Source organism: Falco biarmicus, chromosome Z (assembly GCF_023638135.1).
Source record: "Falco biarmicus isolate bFalBia1 chromosome Z, bFalBia1.pri, whole genome shotgun sequence".
Lineage (NCBI taxonomy): Eukaryota > Metazoa > Chordata > Aves > Falconiformes > Falconidae > Falco > Falco biarmicus.
The window spans coordinates 82,287,980-82,309,799 of NC_079311.1; the positions used below are offsets into that span (position 1 = coordinate 82,287,980).

At 40.2% G+C, this 21,820-nt stretch overlaps 1 protein-coding gene across 6 annotated transcripts in view; it reads left to right on the forward strand.

The window, feature by feature from the left end:
- The first annotated feature begins 8,958 nt into the window (after positions 1-8,958).
- Positions 8,959-21,820, forward strand: part of MALT1 (MALT1 paracaspase) — a 33,154-nt gene continuing 20,292 nt past the window's right edge. For 2 of the 6 annotated variants that reach the window (XM_056325631.1, XM_056325632.1), the window contains exons 1-7: positions 8,960-9,182; positions 10,919-11,085; positions 15,816-15,937; positions 17,064-17,214; positions 19,660-19,838; positions 20,401-20,497; positions 21,241-21,273. In XM_056325631.1, coding sequence (XP_056181606.1) covers positions 9,022-9,182; positions 10,919-11,085; positions 15,816-15,937; positions 17,064-17,214; positions 19,660-19,838; positions 20,401-20,497; positions 21,241-21,273 — 910 coding nt within the window. In that variant the 5' untranslated portion in view covers positions 8,960-9,021. Of the gene's footprint in view, positions 9,183-10,918; positions 11,086-15,815; positions 15,938-17,063; positions 17,215-19,659; positions 19,839-20,400; positions 20,498-21,240; positions 21,274-21,820 lie in introns of all 6 variants that reach the window. The other 4 variants (XM_056325629.1, XM_056325630.1, XM_056325633.1 and 1 more) reach the window with 2 other exon arrangements.

Here is a 21,820-nt window from a genome sequence, read left to right on the forward strand (position 1 = left end):
TGCGACAGAATATACATAATGAAATTCACTGAGGAAAGATGAAGGGGACCATCATGATAATATACCATCAGCTACTGACTAGTAACTTGAAAACAAGCTAATTCCTAATAAACTGGGTTTTGAACATTTGGTGAAAAGAAGGCAAGACAAGAAAACATTTAAATGTATGAGGGTGTTCTGACTGCTTGTCTTAAGTCTTGCTCTGGAAACTAAGGCTGCTACTTGTTGAATCAGATACTAGCTAATGAAGCAGAGCCATGTAGGAGAAATCAACACCTGTACCAGGTAATGGTAAGAAATATGCCTATTTTGGTTCTCTGATGATCTGTAAATGTATTTTCCATCTCTACTGATCAGAACCATGGCAACTGTTTGGGAATTTTTATGGTACCCCTTGAGACAAATTAAACACACGTTCGTGCTTAAATAAAAGAAAAAGAAAATTAATGAACAATGCATTAGGCAGAGTCCAACCACCATAAGTTCTACAAGGCATCTGCAAAGATCATCAGGCACCGATCCCTGACGTATGAGCCAACACCAGCACCCATCCAGTGAGCAAGGCCAGGCAGTGGGTCCATCCCCCAGCCCAGCTGCCCACAGGTGCCGCTGAGCACTCACATTGCAGGGTGGCTAAAAGGCAACCCTGGGGCTGTTTCTTATCTTACCAACAAGAGAAATTTAACCCCCTTACAGGGAGTAATTCCGGTCTCTGGCATTCCTGCTTCCAGTGAGCTTAACCCCTTCTGCAGTTGGGCTTTCTTGCCCTTTATGACAGATCATTCCTCAGTCACGAATTATCACTGCTGAGCAGCTATAATTTGAATTTCCCCTTCACTATCCCTGGACATGTTGGCTTCCCCTTTCCTGTTGCAGCACAAACTAGTAGGCTGCAACAAGGCTTCTACCCTCAGTCAGATTCTACTGTCCGTGCTGTTTCTCCTTCCTCCAGAGGTTAGACCACACCACTCCCCCTCCATCCAACTCCCTCTCCCACACTCCTCAGGGCTATTTAACCACTTAGCAGAACAAGCTACAGCTGCACATCGTCCATGTCAATCAACCCACTGCCTCTGAGACAAGGCCACAGCTGCATCCATCAATGCCAATCAACCCACTGCCTTCATTCCTCTACACTTTCCCCTTCCTCCACCCGTCCTTAGGTCTGTCTCCACTCCCACAAAGAAAACTGCAGGCATATCACTGCGGTCTGATGTTGCCTAAGTTCAATGCCCTATGAACTAAGGATAAGGGAAAACAAAGCTGCCAGCAGCATGAAAATGGTAACCTGGGAACTGTGGCTGGATATGATTCAGAAGAAATACGGAATTGATGAAAACCTGGAAGAGTCAGATTAACAAGGCAGCAATAGGCAGCAAAGACATGTGTAGATGCTTCACCAAAATCCTTTTATAGCAGGAAATAATCAAAGTGCTCATGAAAAGCAATGAGTTTCAAATAATGTTATGCAAAAGAATGGCTGGAAAAAGCATCAAAATAGCTAAAATAATCACTCAACATTTCTGTAAGGAAAATATATAATAAAACAAATTCAAATAAATTTTCAGGAAAAAAATGCTTTTTTATTTAAAATTCATACTTTGTCTTAATTCCATACTGACTCTGAAAAACTTATTAATAGTGATTTAAAGAATCAGTCACCAATATTCGAGTGAGCAGAGGTTATCTTTATTCAGCAGTGCTGGGTGCACGGGGAATCGCTCCACCAAAGTCATGCACACCAAGGGAACATTTCAGCCTCCTCTTTATACAAGTCACTCATGTCTATTCATTAACTTTCCAGGAACTCATTAACATATCTTGCACCTGGACAATTAGAACATTCCCATTCAAGGACATAGTATATCTTCAAGTTAACAACATTAACATATCTTGTGCCTGGACAATTCGCACACTCCCTATGTCACCCATTCAAGGATTTAGTACATCCTCAAGTCAACAATAAGGGTCTCCTCAGATAAACATGAGCACACCCTTTTTAAATAAATCATACATGGCCCATTATTCATAGTGAAAAAAATTGTCTGAAGTTCCAATTCTAAATAAAAATTTTGATTGTTCAAAGTTATTTTCATTGAAATGCCAATTTTCCCCAATTTGAGACTTACTGTTAATATTAAAAATGTTTAATATTTGATCATTTATTCCAACTGAGACCAAAATGTTTTTGAAAAATTATACTTTAATATGGAAGGAACAATGTTTAAATGAGTTTAATTTTTAGTAATAGCCATTTTGCACATGGTTTTGGACTCAAAACCTCTTCTAATGATTTCAGAAGGAACTGTGGGCTTAATTCAAAAGTCAGAAAAAAATTTTTTCACTGACAATATCTACAAATTTGACGAGACTTAAAAAGTGGCCATTCATTTTCCTCTATTGCATCCCTTTTTTCCCCCACTTTATTTCATTATAACCAAAATTAAAATCTTCCTTTGTAACCATTTTACATTCAAAGAAGTTATTTCTAGAGAAAGCTGATGTATTTTGCAAGTCAGTCTGGGAGGGAATTTGTCTTTCTGTGGGGTTCATGTCCTCTAGAGTCAGTAGAAAAAATTCCCTTTACTACATCTCTGAAGTTTTTTCTCCTCTTATTTGCTATCCATCGTGTAATCTGGGTTCTCTGTACCATCCTGTTCAGCCCACACCCTTACTCAATAGGATTTACTCCTATCTTTCACATGCACTTGCTCCTCCCTGCCTTTCACAGGACCTATCAGTCCATACCCATGTATTGTCTCTCTCCTTATCACTACCACACAAGCCTTTTGGGTCAGGGACCACTCTATGTATTCACATGCTGTCTGGCACAATGGGCATCTGATCTATGCCTAAACCTTGTATAGTACTGCAGTACAATTAATGTACATAAACGTGCTTTAACAACCAAAGTATTGTCTAGGTATGCTAAAAGCTCCACATCAGTGCATAAATACCCCTGTATGGCTGTATGGTTCTGCAAATGATCCACTTTACACCCACGTCAGCCCAAAGGAGTGGGAAGAACCTGCATTAGCCCACGCTAAGGGTTATCTTAGCTAAACACACATGGGGAAGGAAACTGATAACCCCCCTACGTTTCATATTAAGAATTATCCTTCCATCAAGTAGTATTTTGGTCTCTTTATACCAGGTTGACACTGGGTCTGGGATACCTGAAAACACAAGAAAAATGGATAGTTACATAAATAATGTGTGTAACAGCCTTAGATGACACAGGCCATGTCTTCAGTAACTTATCTGCCACTGTCCGCACTTGCAGGGCCACACAAAATCTGGCAGATCTCTTTTGCTTCAAGGGTCAACTTTCACTGAACTTCTACACACAAACCTACATACAAAAAGCACACTCTTACTCCTTTGTACATATGTGTATATGAGGAGGATGAGGAAGCATACATAATACAGTCTCCTCATCTATTCTTTTAATGCTTCTCCAGCAGATTGATCTTGCTTAGCAAGTCAGTAGAGTATTTCCTTAGGTGCTTTATTGTTTATGCTAAGATAATTGGTCTGAGACAACAAACTCCTCAAACACCAGCAGTCTCCTACTATCACCTCCACCCACAGGCCAAACTTTGGAATTTGGATTTGCCCTTTTGAAAAACAATTATTATCCCCTAGACTATCCTACTAAACTTTAGATTTATCAATAGCTCCTTCTCCACTTGCCTGGGCATACTACACACATTTTCATACACCCCTTTATAGCAATGTTACAGTGGCAGGTAGCTCAACAACAAAGAAAGCTAGTGGATATAAGTAGACTTTATTTAAAATAAACATGCAAACTCTCCAAAACAAAACACTAATAACCACAAAACCTTTCTTTACAATGAATGGAAATGGTCACATACAACACAGATCCAACCAGAAAGCTAGATGGTACAGACAACAGGATATTATACATATTATATTGATTAAAGGGACAGAAAGCAGCAAAACCAGAACAGAAACAACAACCAGAAAGGAATGTCCATTAACCACACAATCCCAAGAAAAATATAAAAGGGGCAGTGTCTAAAAGTGGGACTAGGTGGAACTTCCCAGGACCTGGGTCTATATCCATGCCTTGGCCTCACACCAGCATCATGTCGGAATGAGTGCTGCATACACACTATTCCTCCCTTACCCTGTATTTGGCACAGACAGCAAACAAGCATGTGGGATATCACGGAGTCCTGCCACAGCCTGGCCACGTTCTCACTCTGAATGATCAGGTACTGAGGAATGCAAAGGCAATTTATTTTAGAAATAAACAGGAAAGTTTGGGGTGAAGTGCTGACCACAAGACTTGTATATGTAATTATTGATTCCTACAGTGCTCAGGGAAACAGGACTTCATATGTATTTCTGTCAATAAATATGACTGTACTGTTTAAAATTAGGCATGAAAAGCCATATACCACAGACGGAAAGTCACAGTGATTCCTAGTATATGTATATGAGGACTGAAAGAAAAACATTTACTCCAATAGCTTGCATAGCAAATAACTTGAAATAGCAAATGTAGCTTAGAATTAAATACTACTGCTAACAAAGCTTGCGTTTTTATGACCCTGACTTTTGGTTTGCAGAGATACAAAGACATAATAGGCCATTCACTCAAATAACCTTCCAGATCCTTTTCGGAATGACCAGCTATGGCACCATATGTATATACACATCTTGTCATCCAGTCATCTGTGAAATCTTAGTGTCCTGCTTAAACGCAATTATGTCCTAAGATTAATGCTAATTCCCTTTCCATTCTCCCTGGAAATATTTCTCAAATATGTCTTAATTTTCTTACAGAGAGTTTGCATATGGTTTATATAGCTGCAATGCTCCTCTAAGAAATCAATAGCCGTAATTCCATCCATGCCCCATTCCCAGCCTGCCAATTGTTTTACATTTGGAAATAGACACATTTTTTCACTTCCTTATCCAGGGCATCTTTCAACAGAGATTTTTTATTTTGTAGCAAATTCCGTAAGTTTAGCATTTTTCTTCTTCTAATACAAAACAAAATGTAGACTTTTCCAGTTATGTAATAAACACAGATATTGTACACCAATTCAGGTTTCTTAGATAAGGTATTCCATTCCCTGTATAGAAATACATACAATATATTTATATTATTGGAAACATATAACTTTTTTTTTTTCCAAAAATGTTGCCATGCATGTTTTGCCATATTTAAATGCTTGCTTTCATGTTCTTTTTTAAAACTTCTCCTGTAACAGAAATCAAAACTTTTATTAAAAGTTTTCCTTTAAAAGTTTCATCAATATTGGTGTGTTTCTGTGAATCTTTTTTTCTTGCATGCATCCATAAGTACTGATGCAATCAAATTCCACACAAAATTTCTGATCTGCTTTTCTCCACCCCTAGCCTATACAACCTTGCAAAGTGTTTGCCACAGACAACCATAAAAACATTTTCCAAAAGTGTTGTGATCATGCCTACATTCTCAAATGTTGCTACCTTGTAAAAGTTGAAATTTCCAAGACAACAGAAACTGGAATTCTACAATTAGATTCTAATTTTGTGAACTCTACTCACAACAGGGCTATAGTAAGTATACAGAAGTTTGCTTACTATAGAACCTAACATTTGATGGAGTAAGAGTAATGAGAACCCATGCACACAAGGATTTACAATGAGTACATTTTCTATTTGTTTCTGTATCTCACAGTACTTCTGCCAAATTTATTTCTGTCTGGAATCCCTAACTCTGGAACACAAACAAAAACCATAACCATATTATTCTTCTATAAATCCTTCAAGACACTGCAGTCAAATCAAACATTGAAAGCAGCATATTTGTCAAAGAGCATGCAATGTCAGAAATCAAACTAGCAAAACACTGTATTACCTAAACCAATTACCATATATCTATTGTATTAACAAGGTTTGGATAAGCAAAACATCAGTGAAGTTTTGGCTGTTCAAAAAGCAGATATCTGGAAAATATGTCCTTGCAAAATATACTGTAATATATTTATTTCTTCAAATTCCAACATTTGAGGCTTTTTGACAACTTTACTATTAGCATACTACCCATTGTAAACAGCACCACAGCATAAAGAAAACACCACAGCTATAGTTCATTGGCTAACTGTAAGAAGAATAAATGACTGGCTCTGCATCTCTCTAAAAAAGACCTTAACACAGAGTAATTAAAATAAGTAATCACAGCACAACTCTTAACACTAATCCATCTTAATCTATTTTTAACACTAGGTGAAGCATCTGACACTGCCAGATAATCATCTGTCTGAGAATCATCTACATGCTACCAAGTGACCAGACTTTTTCTCAGGAATGGAGGAAATTTTTACCTAATGAGTATTAGGCTATGCAATATATATTCAGAAAAAAAAAAATGTATTATGGGATACCTAGTATCACTTGGATATTGTTTAGAGAGGAAAGCTTGCTTTTGTACCATTTTTGCAATTTTGTTTCTCTTCCTGAAACTCAGTGGAAATAGTACCAGAGTATAATTTCAGAAACATTTAGCAGAATTCTAAATACAACATTTAAAAAAACCCCAGTCTCCTAAGATGAGCAGAAATTGCTATACTTTAGCAGAAGCAAATTACAAATCATATTTCCTGTTCAGTAACGGTATAAATCACTATAATCAGGTAGTGCATTAAAAATAAAGTAACTTGTTCTTCATTTATTTATCTTTTACAATACACATTCTATTTGCACACAGGAGAAAAAAGTAGACAAGTAATTTTAGAAGTATAAACCATTTGACCTCACAAACCATAAACATACACTTACCCTTAAGTGCACTTTCTTTAAGTTCTAGAAGTGGGCCAAGCCTACGGTTTGATTCTGTGTTACAAGACAAGAGACGTTTAATTTATGCATGTTGTTTCAGAGCTGAGAAGCTAGCTGGAAGCTTCAGTGCTGTTTTGCTAGCGTGACCTTACTATAGTGAGTCTGATCACAGAACAGTTTGACTTTTAAGAGAGACTATTTCATTACACACAGCAGATGGCTCTTCCTGGGAAAACCTCAGCCAGAGCAAGAGTTGGCAGTGATGAGAGGGTACATCCTACTTCCATAGAAGTCCAGGGGAATTTCCTCATGATCTTAAGAAAGAGGAAGTGTTGGCCTCAGCTTTTGATATTAAAGCACTGGCTTCTTTTTTTAAAGCACATGCCCAAGTGTGCTTAAGTGCTTTGCTAGGCACATTGGGAATTTCTTAATTGCTTGAAGTTAAGCACACAAAAGTTCTGCTGAACATGAGAAAATCTGCAATCCCTAACAAGTAGGTTGAGGAAACCAAAGGTAGATAGTGAACTTTCAACAATCAAACTACATAAAACCTCACCTAATGATTCACATTCCTTAAAGGCAAATAAGTGAACTCTGAAGTAAGAAAGTATTCCCACTCCTGTTACCCAAAAAGCTAAGTCTCACACAGGAGGAACTTGAATGAAATGCACAAACCACCCTGAGCTCAAGTGATTTTGAAAAGACTGAAAAGCAAGTTTTGTGCCAAGTTTTTTTCTTAAGCATTCTGCTGAAAGCACAGCTAAAACTAGTTCTGAGCTACTACTGTGCTAAATATTTCTTGCTCTCAGTGTTATCTAGACCCAGATAGGAAACTCGTGTGTTCAGCAATAAATATAGCACCTACAACCACCCTCACTGAGGAATAACAGCAGGGCTATCTATGCCTTATATAATGGCCTAATAGCCAAAATAATCCCCAAAGAAATGAGAAACCAGTATTTAAGACCATATTGAACCTGAGGTAATTCAACTGTGTAATATTCTAGGAAGACCCAACAAGCACAGACCACAGGTTGAGGTGGGTGAAAGACACCTGCCTGATTTTCTAGCAGTTAAATTATACACAGCTGTGGGTAGCTACCTATCAGCAGAAAGTCAAATTTACTGTCTCACTTGTATCCATTTTGCCACCCAGGCTGGTTTTCCACCTAAATTAAGAGAAATAAACTATTGGTTAACACCACAGCAAAAAGCCATTCAATGCAATTTCTTCAAGTGAAGTCTAACTAAATGGCTTGGGTTTCAGATTCCAAGCTACACAGAAGTCAGGAGAGATACGGTACTGTTACCTGCTCTGTAGACATAAAGCCTGTTTTGACTAGTGCAATACAACCCACAAGACAACAGACCCTACAGCAACACTTACAAGTTTGGTCTCAATGCTGTGTGGCTGCAGCCAGCTGACTTCCAGCTTGCTCACTTGTGAAGGCAAAACAGCTTGCAGTCACATAACAAAACCCACCTTAATTACAGGCAGCCATATTTCAATGCTTGATCACTCGTTTAAAGTGTTAGTTAAATTACGTTCTAAGGCACTCTCAGTCAACTTTGAGCAAGCTGTAACTCCAGAGAGATGAGGATTGTCCTTAGATAATGGCTACACTTATCTGATCGTTAGCAGCGATGGAAACATCTCTCCTCAGGAGTCTCTTCCCAAGCAGTCCTGCCTCTCCCTGGCTAAAAGGTGGGAAAGGATGTGTCACAGAGGAGTCCGTGGCTGTGTTGGCTGTAGTTAAATGTTTCTCCTCAAAGCAAGGCCTTGTTCCCACTGTTCTAAGATTTTTACAGGGTTTATTCCCCCACCCGACTCCTCTCTCTCCCACCAGAGAGCTGCTCCCGGCTCTCTGGCTGCCTCAGCGCCAGGGGCTCACGCCGGCAGCAGGTCTCTGCCTCCGAGTCAGATGCTCAGCTTTTCCGTTTCAATTGGGTAAAGCAAAACCCTGACCGGTTCCCTCACACTGTCAGCAGCGCCGGAGCGTGACCTCCCGGGCTGAGGGAAGACAATTCCCTTTCCGAAGTGCCACAAGCCCTCCAGCAACGGGCACGGCGAGGCTTCCCTCAAGGAAGGGCGGGAAGCCGCGCGGCGCGCGAGGGGAGCAGCCGCGCCGCACCGTGCGGCTGCGCTCCGCGCGTTCTTCCGGCCAGGGGCGCCGCCCCGGGTGGGCCGTGGCGCGCCGCCGCGGAGGAGGCAGGAGGGTGGCGATGTCGGGGCCGGTGCGGAGCATGGTGGGGTCCGTGCCCCTCAGCCGCCTGGCCGAGCCGCTGCTGCGGAGGCTCAGCGAGCTGCTGGACCGGGCAGCGCCAGGCAAGGGCTGGCGGGACCTGGCGCAGCGAGTGGGGAGCCACGGCAGGGTCCGGCTGAGGTGAGGGCAGCCTGCGGGAGCGGGTGGGGAGCGCGGCAGGCGGCGGGAGCAGGCTGCGGGGCGGCCGGCGGCTTGGGGCTGACGGGGCCGCGGGGGGCCGGGCTCCTGCGGTGGGAAGCCGCGGGGCCGAGGCGGCGGAGCACGGGTGGCGAGGCCGGGCGCCTTGGCGGAGCCGAAGCCATGGTGTCCCGGCGGGGTGGAGGGCAGGGGCGCGTCGGCCTTGGGCTCCCCTCGCGGAGCCTTCCCTGAGGTTGCGGGCTAGGGCTGCTCGTGCTAAAAAGCGGGGTCGCGGGCGGCCGGCGATGTCGGTCCCGTTCAGTGGCGGGGCAATGAGGGCAGAGTAAGTCCGGGTTCGGCTCTGCCTGCCCGCTCCTTCGCGAGCCGGTACTCGAGCGAAGAGCTGAACGCTGCGGCTGTTGGGTCGCCGCTGCTCTCTGCAGCCCGCGTTACCCGGCCCGCGCCGGGCCTGCCGCGTCCTGCCAGGGAAGGGGCGGCCCCCGCCCGGGCCGCTGCGCTGCGGCAGGGGAGGTCGGGGACGCGTGGCCCGGCTCTGGGAGATGTCTGCTTAGCCACAGCGAAGAGTAGCTGAGTGCGAGTGGCGCGGCTTTTCGCTTTGCCACTTTTCTAGTTGGGGAGCACCCCTGCACCTCACCCAACTTCCCTCGGCGCCGGCTGCCTCCCCCGGGCGGGGAACACGGGGAATATTTGCTGACTCCCTGTGGCTCTTCCAGCCTATATTAGGGTAAAAGTATTGTTTTTCTTCAACTCTTTTTTCCTAGGTCGCTTTCTCTAGATTGCTTCCTGATCGTTTTACTTCCTGTGTTTTTTCAAGATTTTGTTTAGAGGAGCGTATCTCAAGAATCGGGCATTTCAAGTGCAGCACTGAATGTACATTATGCAGATGTGTCCTTTTTCTGTTATGACTGTATTTATTCATATAGAGAAATAGAGCCTGAGGACTACAACATGACCCCTCTGTAGGGCCTTCTCTTTATTATCCAATAAAATACTGTGAAGGTCTGCTTGATAAGTGAAAATATCTCACCTTTGGTTTGCACGGCACTGTAATTTAATGAAAGAAACATTGATGAAACTTTTTAGTGGGAATGCGTAAACTTGCATTCCTTTTCCATAGCTGTATTCATTTCTTTACTATCTGTGTTATTTTAATCTGTTGTGATTGAAAGTACACAAAGGCTTAACACCAGAATTTAAAACTATGTATGTTTATACCTGGAGATGAATTTATTGAAGCAGTTAACTAACCTGTAGCAGTAGATGTGTGTATCAGTTAAGCTGCAGCAGCAGTCACTTTTAACAACTACTCTGAAAATCAATGTCTTCCTGAACTTTCAAGTTAGGTTCTGACTCAGTCTTTACCGCTTCTGAATTAGGCACATGAAAATGAAAGGTGCTGTACTTGTTTTTCTGCTGAGCCTTTAAAAAGTGAAAAATAGAAGATTACTTTGTACATTTGGTCAGAATTGTTAGGTACAAGCATCGCTTGTTTTGAAGCAACTCACTGCTACCACTTTCTGTCTGTGGAGGTGTCACTGTATAACCTCTGAACTCCTGAAACTTGAAGGAAATGTTGCACATATGTCCAAATCAGCTAGGAATTTTCCATCTGTATTTTTTTTAATCTTTTTGCTTGTCTACAAGTGATTTTGAGCTCAGCTCCTTTCTGAGGAAAAAGTACTAAAGTAATGCTATGTCTTTCTCACATTATTTTGTAGCCCTCTGGATTTAGAACAGTGTTCCCTCAAGGTGCTGGAGCCAGAAGGAAGTCCCAGCTGGAGTCTCCTAAAACTACTGGGAGATCGCGGGTGCACAGTGGTAGAGCTTGTGGAGTTCTTGCAGGCCCTGGAGCATACAGAGGCTCTCCAGTGTCTCAGCCATTCAGGTCAGTTCTGGTTTGGGCTTTCACTTCGGCCATGTGTTTTACACTGGAAACACTGAGGTATTCGTTTTCTACAGTAAGTAAAAACATCTTTGATGTTTGAATGCTAATAATTTGTATTCGTACAATTACCATAGTAATTGTTTCATATGTTTCTGAGATTAAGAGTAAGCCAAGTGGATAAGCAGACTTAATGCAGTATTGTTGTAGACTTGGACTTGGCTGCATGGATATGACAGGTGCTGACCTGAGTTCTGTGTCAAACTATGCCTTTGGGAGATGCTTACAGAACTGAAATGGTTGAGTTAGAAAGACATGTAGTGTTTCCAGCCATCTGTTCAGGCTACAGGTTTCGTTAACTGCATTTCATAGCTTACCCTAATTGAAGGGGAAGGGTCCAATTAGTTCCAGTTCTGGTGCATATTGGATGCAGTCCAACTTGCTAATTGGACAGAAAAACAGACTAACAGGATAGAACTGGATTATTTTCTACTAACACATTCAGCTTGCTTCTTCACAAAAGGTGTAGGAAGTGGGGCAGCGCAAGGGAGTGCACAGGTAAGACCATGTAGACCAAGTGCTTCTTGCTATAGTACCAAAGCAGGGCCCTTTCTTACATCCTCCTCCTTCAGGATGTGGTGAAATTCAGCCTACTTGAAAGTTACAAAAGCTTCTTTTCAGATCAGGGAGTGGAGGTGAGACTAGCAGGCACCCTGCTGTACTGATAGCTGTCCTGTTGTTTGGACAGTGTGAGGAAAGAAGCCATGGGCTCAGAATCATTGTTAAGACAACCTTGGAATTTTTCAAGTAAATTATGGTAATGCTTTGCAGCTGTTTCATCTAGTTAAGGCTGCTGCTTGTTACTGTACTAGGACCACCATGGTGTGTGGAATGAGGTGTGATTGAGTTACATGATAGCTTTGTCTAGCTGAAGTATAGCACAGTAGGCTTGGCAGGGGGAGGGGAATTGGTGTTATATCAGTGTGAGCGGATTGTGCTTGTAGGGGCAAGAGTCGAGGTGGAAGCATAGGCAGTAGTATGCTGTCCTGCACTGTGAACACTTGTTCCTTTTTATTGTTCTCAATCTGGTGGTTACTGGGGGAGTACTGAAAACAAGAACATCCTGGTTCACATTTGTACTGCAGAGTGCCTGCACTGAGCCAAAATGTGCTTGCCTGATCTGTGATCATCTCAAGTATCGCTGCCGTTGCATTGAGGATTTTTTTGTGGCTGTCAGTCAAGTTAAGTTTTGAAATATGTAAAGAAAACGAAATCCTGGGTAAGCCAGGAACTTGTTAAACAGCAGAATTGTGAGATACTGGTATCAGCTAGGGAACTAGATAGATGGCTAAAATATTGGCTTGTTCTCCTCAATACAAGGATAAGTAGATTTTTGTCAAGACCCCTTGGAACTGCAGAGATGGTGTTGTTATAAATGAATCTCTTGCAGAACAGTACAGTCTGTGATAGAATGGATTCAGCCTCTAAGGACTAAGCTTAATAGAGACTGAGAAACTGGAACCAAGAGAAACCAAAGCAAAGGGTATTTGAAGACAATTTGGGTCAAAAAGAATTTTAAACTATTTAAAAAGAAGTGGTAGGCCTTGGTGTGTGCAATGAATTTATATGTTCGGGGTGGCTGATGCTTCAAGTCAAAGTACAAATTCATAACTGACTGTTCTAACTCACTGATAAGAGCTTAAGTGTTGCTCATGTTCCTTTAGGAACAGATCGTTTAATGTGAGACCTCTGTAGCTGTCGTACTGTTTTGTTAGACTGTTTTCTACCAGTTAAAAAAGGCTCACAAAGCCATGAATGTACTGGTTAATGGGTGTACAGTTTTGATGCTGCTTAGTGGTCTGTTTTGGCAGTGATACTACTTCAGTACCTGTATGGCAGAGATGTATTGTTACAAGCTGGGACATCACTTTGTTTGCAACAATAAAGGATCTCTCGGAGAAGCATAGACTTTCAGAAGTTCTGCACCTTGTTTGTCTCTCAGAGCTTAGAGACTTGCCTGTCACATTGGATTTACTCTACAGAAGACTGTCTTCCTGTAAAGACACAAATTAGTAGTTATTACAAACTTTTAAATTTCTCCTTTTATGGTAGTGAGAAAGCCTAGACATCTTGTTCCTTGGGTCACCTCTTTGTCCCTTTTCTCCACTTTTTTTATATTGTCATGTGAACTTACTGGAAATGAATGAAATGCAAAGAGTTTTCTCCCAGGCTAGGGAGGAAAAAAAGGCTTTATACACAATTTGTGGTATTACAGTCTAGTCCCTAGTCCTTGTGCAACCTCACTGAGTTGTGGTGATTGAAACAAGAGCAAGGAAGTGTTTTTCCTCTGCAGGTGGGTCTCTTACTGCAGCAGTTTAGGCACTTCAGTCTGAATGTGACAACTGAGGCTGAGTTTGTAGAAATGGTGGAGAACATTTACCAGTCTGTAAATTAAGAACGGAACAGTTGGATTGTAGTTAAGATTATGAGAAATTAATTTGCACTAGGTGTTTCAAAGTCTGGTAACCATAAATGTCAGCTTGCCATCCTCAAAGGTAAAACTTAAGCTTTGCGTTTTCCAAGGAAAATCGAAGTTTTTATGTATCTTTGTAATCATTCAGAAAATTGAGCCAGAAGGTTTTGATTTTGAACCATTGAATTCTGTGATGCTTGCAGGAAGTAGCTATATAGCGCTGAGTGAATTGCAGGAAAATTAATGAGACTGTGAAGAAATTATGAATAAATTTCCTAGAACTTGTTTGTAATGCTTCCAAGGAGTGCAAAACACTAATATTTCAGATAATTTGTTTTTCTCAACTACTTTCTTAAGAGATATTGGTGATGCAAATCAGGAGAGATTTTAAGAAGAAAAGAAGAATGTGGAAGTCTTTGGAAAGAGCAAATTTTTCTGTCCTTTAAAGTGAAATATAATTCCTGTTGGCTTGGTTAATGTTAGGTGATTGTAATGCTCAAAAACTGTACTTGATGCACTGTCTGTAACTGTGAAAAACAGCAGAGGAAGTGTTAAATGACAAACTGAGGTAGCAATCTTCAGGGCTAGGGTACAGAGGGAAGTCATTTTAGAGAAGGAAAGGCTGGGAATTTACCAGTCCTGTATCTACCTTGGAGTAGCTGCCAGTGTGATCAACTATTTCAGATTGTTGAATTAAGATTGTGTGCAAAGGAAGTTAATATAGCTCACTTCCCTGCTAGACAAAGATTATGTGATTTCCAAATGTTGTCATCTCTATTTCAGTCTGTTGACCATGTGGATTTCTGCTCAGGTTTCAGCCCATTGATCAAATTGTTATGGTTTCTTTCCTCAAACATTCTCTGTTAGGAAAAAGTACTGATGTGCAGCTAAGCTGTTAAACAGGAGGGAGCAAAAAAAGCAGACAAAAAGAAAACCACTGACAGAGTGTAATAAGAAGGCTTGGACCAAAGGATATTCTTGAGTCTTGTACTGGGGTACTTGTGATCTCTTTGCAGATACCTTTTTACACAGCTTCTGATTTACTCTATACTATTCTGTGTCTACCCACAGGAGGTGGTGAGTGATTGCCTTTGTGCCGCTTGTTTTCTACACTCTTCTTCCACTCATCCTTCACTTATTAAACAATTATTTTTTGTTTGTTCATATTATCTTGACCTGCAAGTTTTCTTGGTTTTATTCTTCCTTTCTCTCTTACCCCATCCCATGGGGTTGGGGGACTGTGTGGTGCTTATCTGCCCAGGGGGTTAGCCCACAATGCTAGTATTGTAGCAGCTAGTTATTAATGTGTAGTATTGCTTATGGTCCCACTGGGGTGGTTAAATGTCTTTTACCATCCATAGCAAATAATAATTTAAACTGACAATTTTTTTGGTGGCTTATCACCTCAGTGTTGCTGAACACCTTGGTCATGGATCTGTGTATTTTTTGACAGCAATGTAAGGTTAAACTCTGTTCTACAGTTGACTCCCCGCTCCCACCCCCCCTTTCTTCTGATGACCTTGGTTGTACCAGTGAATCTGGTTTTGGAGTCATGGTGTAACAAGATCTCTGGAATGGTCTAGGTTAAGAAAATAACTGGATCGTATCAGACTGGTGTCAGAATTTCGCTCATGCTATTTCCTGGCAGTTAAATTTGAAGTGGAAAATTTGACCTTGTATATTGACAAAAGAAAACCCCAGCCCTGTGTTCTACAGGAGTCAAAGGCATAAAGCTGAAACCATGTTTCAGCTAATAAGGTTGCGTGAGCAATAATAGAAAAATGCACTATGTTGTAGTTAAGGTAACTCTTGCTGTTTTGATCCATCCCTTAGGCTGTGCCTAATCTTAATCTGAAGATTAATAACTCAAAGAAATTGTTGGGAGTGAGCAAACTCTTAAAACTGGGAATACTTTTCCCAGAAGTGATGCCACTGGAAGTATTATTTGCTTTAGTGAGTAGAGAGCAAGAGGGATTGAAGTATCTAAAACTAAAATGTCTGAATAATCTACTTTAAATCTTTGATAAATCATGTAGGGTACTGATCAGTTTGAGCATGGGTTTTGTATAATGGATGACAATTTTGAATGTCTTAAAGTCATAACTAGTTGGAACTGTGTGTGTACACAGTACAAACAAATTATTTTCAAGTATATTTAATGACAGAAACCTTCTTCGCTCAAAGGACAATTCGAACCCAAATTTAAATTGTGAAATAGTATTTCTTAATAACTTTCATATGTGTAAATTCTTTTTTAAAGGTATAAAGATTGTTGTACAGCCAGACTCTCAAGCAGTGCTCTCTGGTCAGGTTGTCAAGCTGTGCTGTTGGGCAACAGGACACCCATTTGTGCAGTACCAGTGGTTCAAGCAGGAAAAAGAGGTAATAGTTGACACAGAATATAGGGGGTTTAAATGGTGAAAATAATAGGTAAAGATTTTGGATGATACTTTTTTTTTTTTAAGACTTACTCTTATTTACAATGAGGGAAGATTACTATATATACGAGTAACAGTAGAAGTTTAAGAAATGCTGCATAATGACCCTATCAGTGTGCTAAAACAATAATATTGTTACTTATATTCAGACCACTTTATCCTTGGAGGCTGATCTTGGAATGTGACAGTAAGGAAACTGTAAGTTTAGTTGTGTCTCAGCCTACCAAAAAGTTTAACACAGGCCACTGAGAAACTGCTACACTGGAACAAATGCCAGTCACTGTTGGTCTTGGACAGATGGAAACTGGTTTCCTAAGAACGGACAGTTGAAGGCCTGAACTCAGTGTTGCCACAGACTTACGTGGTAAAATATTGGCATGTGTGTGAGCTGGTATCTCTGGAATTTGAATGACAGCACTTAATGCCCATATTTCTGTTCCTGGTTATCTTTCTACAAGATGAATGCACATTTTTCTTGATGTTGTTTTATTGTAAGTACTGTTTCAAAAAATGCAGTAAGTTTGTGTATTTTAAATTGCTGGTAGGACTGAAATTTTTCACTCATTTCTTACACCTTCTGAAAGTTTATCTAGATCATCCAAAACGTGGCTTACAAAATGTTTACAGTCATTTCCTGCTTATTACAGTTAAAATGTAATGTAGTAAAAAAATATTTTTCTGTGTAAGAATGTTACAGTTTCCCGGTCATAGTTGAATATATCTTAAGACTAGAGCTGAATGTAACACACATGCTGGTTGGCGTAGTGCTTAAGAAATTATTCAGAGTTATTTGTGGAAAAAGGTAAAAATTACTAATTTCAGGAAGAGCTTGTCAGCTGGCTTAAAAGCTCAGAATTGTCTTAAATAGAGGCATATGAATTATTCTTGGAGGAAAGCCTATCTCTGAGCTGCTAAATACATAGAACAAAACTTCTTCATCCAAAAGTTTCAGGTAAATGAAGGAGCTGAGGCTGGTGTTTTGGACATTGAAATACATATTCTAATGTTTGATCCTGGTTTAGATTAAATCAGTCTAAATTTAAATATATCTTCGTTCACCTGTCATTCAGGTTCCCCATGGCAATTCTCCAGAGCTGGTTTTGAATCCAGTGAACGTAAATGACTCTGGCTTTTACATCTGTCGAGTGAACAGTGAATCTTCCTTTGTGTTCAGTCAGTGGGCAGAACTTGAAGTTTGTGATCTCAAGGGTACATCTCATGGTGAGTGGCAAAACCATTGTCTTCCGGAAGTCTATCTTCCCACTTGTTAGAGGAACTTTACTTCCAGTAAAAGATCAAAACCTATTGCAGTTTCATTTGAGGTGACCTTTGTACATTTTAATCTCTAACATATTTTTGGTCCTCTATCTCAGCAGTGATTTCTTCTGCTTTTCCTTTGCTCCTGCTTCAGGTTCTGTTCAATTAGAAATCTGCAGTTTTAGATCTTGCTGATTGCACCAGGTGATGAATAACATTGTAATGACTACTTTAAAAAAATAATAATCTGAGAAAAACAGCAGTATGTTGTTTCACACTTGTGGCAAAAGTTTTGGTGCCTAAAAGGCAGCAAGTGTCCATGGGCTAGTGCCTTGCTGTATGTTCCATGACTGTTGACCAACCAGTGAATTTTAGCATGTGTAGGTCTTGGTGATGGGTAAAAGGGTGAGCAATAGGATGGATTGTTCCTTCCTGTGACTTTCGCTTTCAGGGTCCTTACAAAGAAAGCTAAAAGGGGTATGTAGTGCTTGCACTGAATGAATGCTCTCTACCTCCTGTAACATGTGGCCTGGGATCTGGTGTTTCAGTTGAACTAGATGATGCTGACAGTACCATTTCTGCAAATGTTGACCAAGTATGAAGTCTTCTACTTCAGCTGCTAAGTTTTTTTTCTTCCTTTCCATGTCCCTTTGTTGCTTTCTTGTTTCAGATACTTGTTTCCTCCTCTCTTTTCATTGCTTTCTGCTTGTTGAGAGATCGGCCATTCTCCATTCTGTTAAAGCTGTCTTTCATAGCTGTCGTGAACTTGTGATCAGTAAGGCAGCCAGACACAATTCTGGAGGATACTAGTACAGGTTCGTTGTTGTACCACTCACAAAATACACTAATGGACTGTACCAACGAGACCCTATAAATCAGTTGGCAGTTAAGAGGCCCCACTGGAGACAGAAACAATGTTACTGTTCAATCTTATGTTCTCTTTCACTGTCTGTAACTTCTGTATTCTTTGTCTTAAAGACCAATCCTGTTTAATTTGACTACAACAGCAGTTCCTTTCCATCTTATCTTATTTCTTTCTTTCTGCCCTGAAGGGAAATTAATTCTTTATGTTTTGTTGAAAGATTCTGATATCAAACTGGAACATTGAGAGGGAGAAAGGGGGAAGGTTCTGTAAACAGCTGAGTGAAAGCAAGTAAAGTTTATTTTGACATGTTAAAAATGTTTTCTAGGATAGAAATTAAATAAAACAAATCCCCTTGTAAGAAAAAAAAAACCCAACACCAAAACCAAAACACTACCATTACAGAAGTTGATAGAGAACATGGTAAGCCAGGGTCTCTATTTTTGAAATGCCATACAGCAGTGGTCATAGAACCAGAGTATTTACTCATGCATCTGTCAGTCACAGCTTTCTTTTAAAAATGCGAGTCAACATTGATCATAAATATGAAACTTCTGTTTGTAAAATCTCTGAAATGCATGTTTATAATGCTCCAAGAAGCTCAGACACTATTAGAACAGAGATACCTGTATCATTGTCTCCCTTTATTTTACTATGCAAAGGAAAATGTCATCACCCGCTAACTGTCAGTCATGAATAGCTCTGCTGACAGAAAGTGTCTACATGTGTAATCTAAAAGTAAAGATGAGTGACCTTGCAACTGAGATAAAAGATCACTTGCATGACCTTTACAAGTAGGTCTGTGCTGGTGTTGGTATGTGTCAGGTAATGGAACTGTTCAGTACAGAGATTGGAAACCTTTTCAGTGTAGCGCTCTTGTGTGTTTAGTGGATGTTTTAAAAATTAATTTCAATACTGTTTCAATAAATTCTATCATATATAAACTTAGATTTCATAAGCTGGACAAGTTTTTAATGTATTTAGGGTTTTCTGAATAGGTTTCTTTTCCAGTGACATTTCTATATGGGCACATGTCAGTGGCTGATATTTCTTAAGTGTTTTTAGCTTTGGTCTAGTTTACTATATTTACCCTAAGGTTTGATGCTCAGTTTACAATGAGAAGACTAGTAATATGCTAGATCTAACTGATTTCAATTTTGGAATTCTTATTCCTATGTATATACTTGCACACAAGTTGGATCCTCAATCAGTCCTTCAGTAGCCATTTTTCTTTGTACTTGCTCTTTTCTCTGGACTGTTTATAATCCTACGGGCAGGAATAAATAACGCAAAAAGGGCTTAAGTTTGTTTTTTTTTTACTTCTGGGATATATTTAATGTCCATTGCTTTTTGCTTTTCAGCTGAAGAACTGGAAAGCTGTAGCTACTCATTTTTAGCTTACTCTTAAAAACAACTTAATCTCATTGCCATTAAAACAGTCTTGTAGTTCCAGAAAGATGTGGCCATATGTCATCAATTCATATTAATCTATATGTGATTAGATTGTCTCACTTTCTTTTTTCTTCCCCTTTTGTTTTTTGATAAAGGGAGCTTAGTTGGTTTGCCTGAAAATAAGTTGCACATTTGTGTTCAGCCTCAGCCACAAAACCTGACAGTGGGAGATGCTTTGGTACTAGAATGTGGAGCTGTTGGAAACCCAATTCCTCGTTACCAGTGGTTCAGGAATGGATTTCCCTTGGCAAATGGGAGCAAAAATGTCTACATGGTAAGTTACTGCAAAGTGGCAGCCTTGGGGGAGCTAATGTGTAACCAACCTTAACCTTACACATAAAGCTTCTTTGAAGAAAATAACTTTTTTATAGCCCTGATAACCTCATGTGGAAATGCTCCCTGTAAGTTGTACTCCTGTTCTTGTTACTTATTTGCTCATACTGTTCTGAGGCGCTCGGGTGCATAATTTTAATCCTGAACACGTTTCAGGTAGTAGTCATGAGATGTAAGTCTATAGTGTATTTTAGATTGGTGTGACATACTGACATAACAAAGTATCAGTAAAAATTTAATCTTCTCTTTCTGTCTTGCCCTGCAAAGCACTCAGATTTGTATGAGCTGGTGCATTTGTGGATTTGTAATCTGTCTTCAATTCTTGAAAGCATTTCTAGAACACATGTGCTGTCCAGCTTACTGAAGAATGAGGGTTTCAGTAGCTTTTGGATTTGTTTAGGCTTTGCTTTTAGTTTTTACTCTTTCCTGCATGTGGGCTTAAATGAAACTGATACGGGTGCTCTTTTGGGGTCTGGTGGGTGACTATGATGATGCTTGCATAGGTAACTCATGTGAATGTGGAACATCAAGGGACGTATTGGTGTCATGTATTCAATGACCAGGAAGATCAAGACAGCAAGAAGATAGAAGTTGTAATAGGTAAGGAGTTTTTCTCTGATACGGGTCATCTGATTTATCGATTTCTTATCATTAGAATTTACTTTTGAAGCGTTCAGTATTGAGCTAAGAACATGCTTTCTGCATATTTTTTTTTTTTTTTTTTAGTTTATCCAGTTGTTAAAATAGCTGTGCTTGCCTGCAGCAAATGGAATTTTAGAGCTTTATCAGTTATAAAGGGCTTTGAGTTTTTATGGTAACCAGCATAGGAATGCTATCACTTTTTGGCACTGCTAACATGTATGTGGCTTGTCAGCAGATTGCAAGCTGATCTCTTTGTGTTTTTTGACAACTAAAATATGGTTTAACCCTTGCTGGTGATGTGAACTGTGTTACGCTGAGTCCTTTAGCAATCAGAACAGGTGAGATTATTCATAGCAAGCAAAATAAATGAATATAACACAGTTTAGTGTATGTGTGTATATTTGCAATATACTAAAGAAAAGAGCTGTTTGTATAGCTTTCAGATCTAGCTGGGAATACTATTACATAATTCATATGAAAAGGTGTTTCCTATCCTAAGAAATAGTCTAGTTTAATACTCCTGAGTTGTAGTAATAATTACTATACAGTGTTGTGGTCAGTACTGATTTGTACTGCTATAAAATGAGCCAGATTGTAGAGAAGCTTGGACGTGACCTTTGTCTTCCACTTTGTGTGCTAACTCTCATAACTGAGAGAAATTGTCTTCCAATTTCCCCCCCCGCCCTGTCTTAAAACCCAAGGAAGGAAAGCTATGGCAGTGGAGTGCACAGAAGGTAAAGTAAATCTTTAGTTGTGAATTGATTTTTAAAAATTAGTGATGGGGATGATAGATTGTTGAGTGTGTTACTGAAAAGCATGTGTGGGTTAAGAGCTTCAGTCTTTTTTAAAACATTGACGTGTGATACAACGTTCCTTCTGCATGTGCTTCTGTCTTCTTTGCCTTGATATCATGATCTAGAGCACATGGGAGAAAAAGCAAACTACTTCCTTCTTCTGTAGTATTCAGTTGTTTGATTTTTGCACTGATTTTTGTCCTGTGCTTGCAGTTTCTTGTGAAATGTAAAGATCTAGAGATTCCTTTGCTGGGCTCAGGAGGCAACATCCTTGCAAGAAAACCTAAAAGTGTTTAGGAACCTGGGTGACCTTAGAGAGCTAGATAGAGCTAGTTCCACTGTCAGCTCTGTGTCTGCAAGAGGTATTTCTAGCAACCTTATTAGGACAATTTCTGCTTTCCTTTGCATTGCTGCAGTGGGGAGGAAGAAGTGCATTGTGAACTTTAGTGTTGATGCCATCCCTTGATTGCTAAGCATCTCAAAGCCT